At 37.1% G+C, this 7,484-nt stretch overlaps 1 protein-coding gene across 1 annotated transcript; it reads left to right on the plus strand.

The window, feature by feature from the left end:
• The first annotated feature begins 466 nt into the window (after nucleotides 1–466).
• Nucleotides 467–7,048, plus strand: LOC146573584 (uncharacterized). The gene is made up of 13 exons (XM_085275492.1): nucleotides 467–656; nucleotides 1,317–1,453; nucleotides 1,717–2,023; nucleotides 2,670–2,752; nucleotides 2,921–2,973; nucleotides 3,261–3,303; nucleotides 4,384–4,454; nucleotides 4,656–4,745; nucleotides 4,866–5,176; nucleotides 5,292–5,470; nucleotides 5,762–5,931; nucleotides 6,460–6,674; nucleotides 6,774–7,048. The coding sequence occupies exons 1-13, from the start codon at nucleotides 467–469 to the stop codon at nucleotides 7,007–7,009; spliced, it is 2,085 nt and encodes a 694-aa protein (XP_085131618.1). The 3' UTR covers nucleotides 7,010–7,048.
• The last annotated feature ends 436 nt before the right edge of the window (nucleotides 7,049–7,484 follow it).

Below are 7,484 nucleotides of genomic sequence, written 5' to 3' on the forward strand. Positions count from 1 at the left end.
ACAAAAACAAAACTGAGAATCACAAAAACAAATCAAGAAGCACAAAAACAAAAGAAGAATCACAAAAACAAATCAAGAAGCACAAAAACAAAAGAAGAATCACAAAAACAAATCAAGAAGCACAAAAACAAAAGAAGAATCACAAAAACAAATTAAGAAGCACAAAAACAAAAGAAGAATCACAAAAACAAATCGAGAAGAACAAAAACAAAAGAAGAATCACAAAAACAAATCAAGAAGCACAAAAACAAAAGAAGAAGCACAAAAACAAATCAAGAAGCACAAAAACAAAAGAAGAATCACAAAAACAAATCAAGAAGCACAAAAACAAAAGAAGAATCACAAAAACAAATTAAGAAGCACAAAAACAAAAGAAGAATCACAAAAACAAATTGAGAAGCACAATTACATTAAGAAAACCGGAAAGGGTAGGTACCAGTCGGCAACAGGAGACATCACTGATTGGATGTCCGATCTGTTCGTCTTTGGAACCGGAAGTTACTCTGCCTGTGGCGCATTTCGTTTGAAGAAGAACGGCGGAATGTTTTGTCCTAGCTGTGGGAAAAAGCTGGTTGAGGAGTCGCCGAACTTTTGCAGCGGCTGTGGCGAGAGGCTTTATCACGCATCTTGCATCGGAGACACTTCACTCCCATTGAGTAAGTTAATAAGCATAATAAAATGTTTGTTATTTATTGATTTATTAGCCTAGCGTTAGCTGTTTCCAGCCCATAGCAGACCAGAGGGCTGTTCCACTAAGCGAGCTCAGAAAATCGAGGCTCATTTGAAAATGCACGCAGCTGTCAAAATGACTGCTCAAGACCTTTCTAGTAGTGAAGGTTTGAGGGCAGTTCTAGTGTTAACAAACCTCGCAGCTAGGGTGCCACGGACCAGACTTGTCCACAAGCATATTGCATAATGAATGAGCAGAAAGACTGCAGGTTAGCCTCGTTCCTGGAACCGAATTTGGGGCAATCGAGCCTGGATTTTCAGAGTGAGCCTGGCTTTTGGGATTAGCTTGCTTCGTGGAACAGTCCTCTGAGCATTTCCACAACTGAAACGATAATAAATTAGTTCATTTATTATGTTTGGTTAACTTTAGGAACTAACCCTATTATGTGTCTATACATTAAAACTTACTGGTGTAGAATTGTATTGGTCAATAGTATCAGTTGCATTGTCATTCCTTGGTAGAAATTTTCTAGTGAGATTATTCAGTGTTGTCCTTATTTGCGTGTTGTGTGGACAATGGAATGTTACATGAATGAATGTCTTTAATGTGTGACATTGTAGTACATTTTTCCTTTGTTTCCCTTTAGCATCACAGACTACCTCAAACTGCCCGACTCCAACCTTCAGCACCTTCATAGAATACAGAAAAAAGAAAAATGAAGAGAGGCAAAAGTTTTCTGAAGGGAGGAAGGGCTTAAAGAAAAAGGAAAAAAGAAAGGTTCAGGTAGTTTGGCTAGCTCAGTCTGAAAACAAGTTGAGGTTAATTTTCTAATGACATTCTTTTGTTATTCCTTAGGGGAGTTGTGTAAAAAATGTTCAGTGTAGTAAAGCTATCCAGAATAAGAACAATTGTTTACGAGTAATTGTACATTTAGGTTGTCAGGAAGATCCCTCTTTAGCAGTTAATAAATATTCAAGTTTGAATAGATCTGCTTAGAGTCATATTAGTATCTACTTGGCCCATTGTTCATGTGTTTTTCCTTACAGATAAATGTCGGCTTGATGACCATAAAAAAGGGTGGTTTGAAGCCATACCGTGGAAAAACTATTTTCCTAACAACAGACCCTGACGCTACTGCCACAAGTCTGCTCAATCAAGCTGTTAAAAAAATGAAGGACTTTAACAAAGATCTAAAAGATGGACCTTTCCTTCTTCTGTATCCGGATGGCACTGAGGTCATTGCTGTCCCTGGAACACAAAGACCATTTACACTTGAGGCTTATAAGGCTGAAGTTGGCAAGCCTTATCAAAGAATCACTGTTTTCATCTGCTTGAAGAGTGACTTTGAAGATGGTAAGCTGCTAATGTTTGTTTTGATTTTGACACACATTCCCTTAGTTTCAACAACTGCTAATTTTGAAATTGTAAAATGATAACATTACGCATAAAGCACGCAAGTCAATAGCATACCTACATTAAAATGGTGAATGGCCTGTATTTGATATAGCAACTTCCAGGGTTCTACAACCCCCCCAAGACACTTCACAACAAAACCAGTCATTCACCCATACACATTCACACACTGCTGGTGATTAGCTACAACGTGGACACAACTGTCCTGGGACTCACTGACTGAAGCAAGGCTGCTGTACACAGATGCCACCTATCCCTCCCACTACCACCACCTGGCATGGAGGGTGAAGTGTCTTGCCCAAGGACACAACGACTGTGACAAACTGAGCAGGGCTCAAACCTTCAACCTTTTGATTACAGGGCGGGCTTTTAACTCCTCTGCCACCATTGCTGCCTAAATTAGCTTGTATATGTTATGTTTCTTCCTGGAAACATGAAATTCAGCCATTTTTGGATCTACTGAGTCATGATTTTTAAATGCTAACTTTATGCCTTTCGTATTAATCTATTATTCATGATCAAATAAAGTTTCATACATTAGTATGAATTTAGTTTGCTTAGCTTGATTTGTTTTCATGTTTTGTAGTTGGAGAAAACTCAGACTTGTCTGACTCTGACCCCGAGATTGTTATTAAAAGGCCCTCTGAGTTTGATCTTGCTGATACACTGGTAAGTACAATTTAAATTTTTTTTATAGAGTTTTCTTGTTGTTTAGCCACCACCATTTGCCTCAGTTCAGTAAAACAGTTAATAGTTATATGTGAAATACATTTTGTGTGTGTGTGCGTGCGTGCGTGCTCGCTCGCGTGCGTGCGTGTGTTTGTTTGTTTGTTTCAGCCATGGGAACTTCAACATGAAAGCAGTCCTTTACAGAAAGCGGCAGAATATGAGTAAGTGATATTTTAAGAACATGTAATCTTTTACTGTTTTTTGCCTAAACTTTTGTATTAATGAGATATACACTTTTGTCAAGGTTAAAGGTTCAAGGTTCTTTATTTGTCACATGCATAGTTATACAAGTATAACACACAGTCATTCATTCTGTATATGGTTTTTGGAACATGGACTACATAATACTTGTATTGCTTGTTTGTTAATCAAGATGCTTAAATATTTTCAAAGTGTCAATTAATATTTTCACAGTACACAACAATAATGCTTTTCTTTGTTCTCTAAGGAAGGGTGCTGGGGATCTTGTGCTTGCTAATGAAGTACAACAGGTAAAAAACTATTTTATTAGTAAAACAGTGCAGCAGACAATCTCCACCGCCTTTACTTTGCAATTAGATGACGATTCACTGCTTGCTTATTACATTCATTGTTATTATACAATGCATTTCACATCATCAATTTTCATACTATCAATATATTATAACATCCACCCCTTAAAGGTACACTAAGTGAAATAATCACAAAGCAGTCTAATGTCTCAATCATGTTGGAAGGAAGGTTACATTGAAACTAACTGTGTATGACTCGTCTTTGTCATCTAGAATCTTCTGGCGCTGATCCGTAGCCATGAAACTCATGGAACGGGAGGAGGGAGAGTCACTCGTTTGTTTATAAAGATAGACTGTAGTACACAAATTTGACCACAGGATTTCTTATTTCATTCTTACTTACTGTACCTTTAGATAATCTATTGGGATAGGAAACCTAAGGTACATCCATCTACTTCCGGACCATGGGTCCCATACTGCTAAAAAAAATAGGACTCTATGAGCCAATAAAAATTATTTTCTGATCCCGTTTGATGTGTATAATGGATTTAAAATATGATGTCCGTGAAGTATATAAACACATTTTGATGCCAAAAAGTGCTTAAGCGACAGGTGGCAAAGGTTATTTTATGTTTTGTTTGAAAAGACGTGGCGAAATGTAAATGTTCGTCTCACAAAATTGACATCATCGAACCAGACACAGAGAAGAGGAAAAGCTTAGTTTTGTTTAGCGAGCTTCGAGAAAAGCTTCTGAGGCGACATCATATTTGCGACATCTGACTTGTAGTCATTTTAAGGACAAATTTTTACAAGCTAACAAATCTCAAATTACATTACAGACATAGTCGAAACACAATTATTTATTATTTAAATTGAAGTACAACATATGTGTGATTCAGAGAGTAAGGCAAAGCAGACCAGAAAATAACTTTTATAGCTCCATTCACTTCCATTCATTTTTCTTTTGTTCAGGGACCCACGAGCAGACCAGAAGGGGAGGAGACTTAGGCTCCCTATATTAAAATAATTATCAATTGGTCAAATATGAATTTTCATTCATCCTCTTTTCTGTATTTCCAGGTCATAGATTTGGAAGAAGAAAACGATACAGGCACTACTGAATGCCTCACTGTCGAGAGCTCCTGTTACAGGTGCGTTGTATCTTGAGTAATTATTCCAGAGGTTTGCACAAAATATATACATACAATTATTATAAATGTATGTAGTTTGACTCTTTTACATTTGATTCTTCAGAAAAATAAATAGTAGAATCGTTCTATAAAAGTGGAACTGCATGTTTATGCATTTGTATTTTTGCATCTACACTTTGTGTACATGTTTTCACTCTGCAGAAACTACACACAGCTGTTTGAACCGATTGTGATTGATGATGAAGATCCTACTCCTAACGAAGCCAAAGCTGAGCCCCCAGAAGAACCTGTGTTAGTAATTTAAACATTTGAATCCAATTAACCGCCATCTTGTTCTGTACAAGACATCATGCAATCATGAGAGAAGTATATACACCTTTAAAAAATAAGTTTCCCTTTTTTTTTTTTTAGAGACACCAATTTGGAGGCACATGAAATTATTGCAAATTTGGCACTGGAACTTGACCACAAGAAGGTCAGCAGGTTCAATATATCAAGGTCAGCTGTATGGGATGGAGCTGTTAGAGGATTTCGACGCAGCACATACTCTGACAACTACGACATGTTCATCAAGTTTAATGATGATGCTGGCAGCTTTGAAGACGGTTTGGATACAGGTGGCCCGAGGCGTGAATTCCTCACACTTCTTATGGGCAGTCTGAGAAATCGCCCCATCTTTGATGGACCTCCAGAGAGCCGTTATCTTGTATATAATTCAAGAGGTGGATGTTTTCTCCGTAATTATTACAATGGAAATTTTAATAAAAATTGGCTTATTTTTTTCATTAGCATATTTAATAGCAATTAACCATGATAATTATGTGCCCTGTATTACAGCTGCCAGGCAAGATGAGTACTTTTTAGCAGGAAAGATGATCGCTGTATCCATTGTGCATGGGGGACCAGCACCACATTTCCTCTCCAAGAACCTGGTCAACCACATCACAGGGAATCAGAGTTTCAGCGCCACTGTAGAAGATGTGCAAGATGAGGAGATCACAAAAGTTCTACATCAGGTAGAAAATTACCTAGGCTCAGGGAATGGGTTTACTTAGAAGACACTTGGGGCCAGTTTAAAAGATTAAATCAGGATAACAGTTATCCGTGTTGGATCATATCTTGAAAGTAGGTTCAAGGTAGATTCTGTAATCTGAAAGGACAGATTTCCACCTCCCAACAACACAAGTGAAATAACAAATTGATCATTTCTTTAATCCAATGTTTGAATGAATCGTAAAAGTAGTGAAAATTATTTTTGTTTTTCTTACAGTAAACCTTTTTTTTTTTTTTTTTTTTTTTTTTTATAGGTCCTGAAAGCTGAATCAGAGGAGTCTTTGCATAATCTTATTTTGCAAAACAGAACAATCTTCCAAACTGCTGGATGCCTCAGAAATGTCAAGCCTTGTGAGAAACAAGCATTTGTGGAGGAATACCTCAGATGGTACATCCTTGAAAGAAACCAAAGTGTCATACAACGGTAAACTCATTACTCCTTTTAAATTCAGGATGGCCAGTTGCTCATCACAGCAGCCACTGACATTTTCAGACCTTCAGATGTATATGAAAAACCTGATTCGGTAGCATCCGGTGATCTGATGAACAACAACTTAATTCCTGAGCCACTGTTGCACGCTATTAACCTTTTGACACTAGAACTCTAATTTAGTATACATTTATTGTTCACAATGACCCATAATAATCAGTCATGCAACATGATTAATTTTTCAGTTATTTATAAAAAGAGGTGATCCCTTTTTCGACACACTTGTTTATTCCAGTGTGAAAGCACTATTTTTTTTTTAAATGCTGAAATCCCAATGAGCTCTTCTTTTTTTGCTGTCACAGTTAATTTATGAGCACTATTAATTATTTTTGTGTATGCATTTGAAATCTGTCCAAATTTATAATGAAAGATCTAGTAGGTAAAGTCATTTAAACACAATTTAGAAGACTGCAATAGTCATAGCTATAAACCAATTATTAGTTATTTGTCTATCCTTTGCAGATTTAAAGATGGACTGGAAAGTCTGAATTTTTTAAGTGCACTGCAAAAACATTCCAGTGTGCTGGCCCCACTCCTATGCTTCTCTGCAAAGGCCCTGACTGCTTCAGAACTGGAGAGCATGTTCAGACCAGATCTCAGCCCAGCAGGAAGCAACAAGCGGCATAAGGAGGTCCTAACACTTGGCTTTTGGGCAGATTATCTCCTTGATTGTGAAGGTTTGAATGGCCGTTTTTATTTGTTTATAGTTTTATGAAAGGAGAGGTAAGGAAATTCATTTTCTGTAATGTACTACAGTGTTTACTTTCTTCTTTCAGAGAAGGCAACAGCAGTGTGTCTGGAAGATTTGATGATGTTTGCCACAGGGCTGACGGCAGTTCCACCGGCAGGAATGACACCACCACCATGCATCCAGTTTTTAAGTGATTCGCCTTTTCCAGTTGCAAACACCTGTGCAAATACTCTGAAGCTACCCATCTGTGACTCATATGGCATCTTTAAGGCCAACATGGACTTTGGAATTCAAAATGCTCCAGGATTTGGATGTTCTTAAATCAGCAAGGTCATCAAGTTACAGTTACTGAGTTACCCTGTTAAGTAGTGTGCCAACGGCAGCTGAACCTAACACATTCATGTGATAAGCAACTTCCATATTGTTAAACATTTAGTTGCTTTTTCTTAATATTGTGTATGTTGGAAAAGTGACAGAAATGCTGGACACTATTTGTAAATGGTTTTATTAAAGAAAATTGTAAATGTTTCCTTGTGGTTAAATGTTAATATTTAAATTCATGCCAGTTGCTGTATATTATGAACAATATTATATTCAATTTAGCAAGAGGGAAAGGAAACACTACTAACATTAAAAAAAATGAAGGAAAAACAGAAGGGCTGGAGCACTCAAGTCCAAAGGTTTTATTAGGTGCAAAAAAAGGAAAGAAACTAACGTTTCAACACAGTGTGTGTCTTCGTCAGAGTAACTCTGACAAATGTCATTACAAACTGAAGTTCAGTTGGTATCTAAAACC

The sequence above is a fragment of the Mchenga conophoros genome, linkage group LG5 (assembly GCF_057382185.1).
Source record: "Mchenga conophoros isolate Kocher_MC1m ecotype Shallow Benthic linkage group LG5, M_conophoros_male_GT1.1, whole genome shotgun sequence".
In the NCBI taxonomy this organism is placed as follows: domain Eukaryota; kingdom Metazoa; phylum Chordata; class Actinopteri; order Cichliformes; family Cichlidae; genus Mchenga; species Mchenga conophoros.

Excerpts from the sequence above, each read along its gene's own strand:
- LOC146573584 (XM_085275492.1), top strand. The coding sequence starts at position 467 with ATGTCCGATCTGTTCGTCTTTGGAACCGGAAGTTACTCTGCCTGTGGC. Across the intron at positions 5,471-5,761 it reads TCACAAAAGTTCTACATCAG|GTCCTGAAAGCTGAATCAGA; the intron begins GTAGAAAATTAC and ends TTTTTTTTATAG. Across the intron at positions 6,675-6,773 it reads TTATCTCCTTGATTGTGAAG|AGAAGGCAACAGCAGTGTGT; the intron begins GTTTGAATGGCC and ends TTCTTCTTTCAG.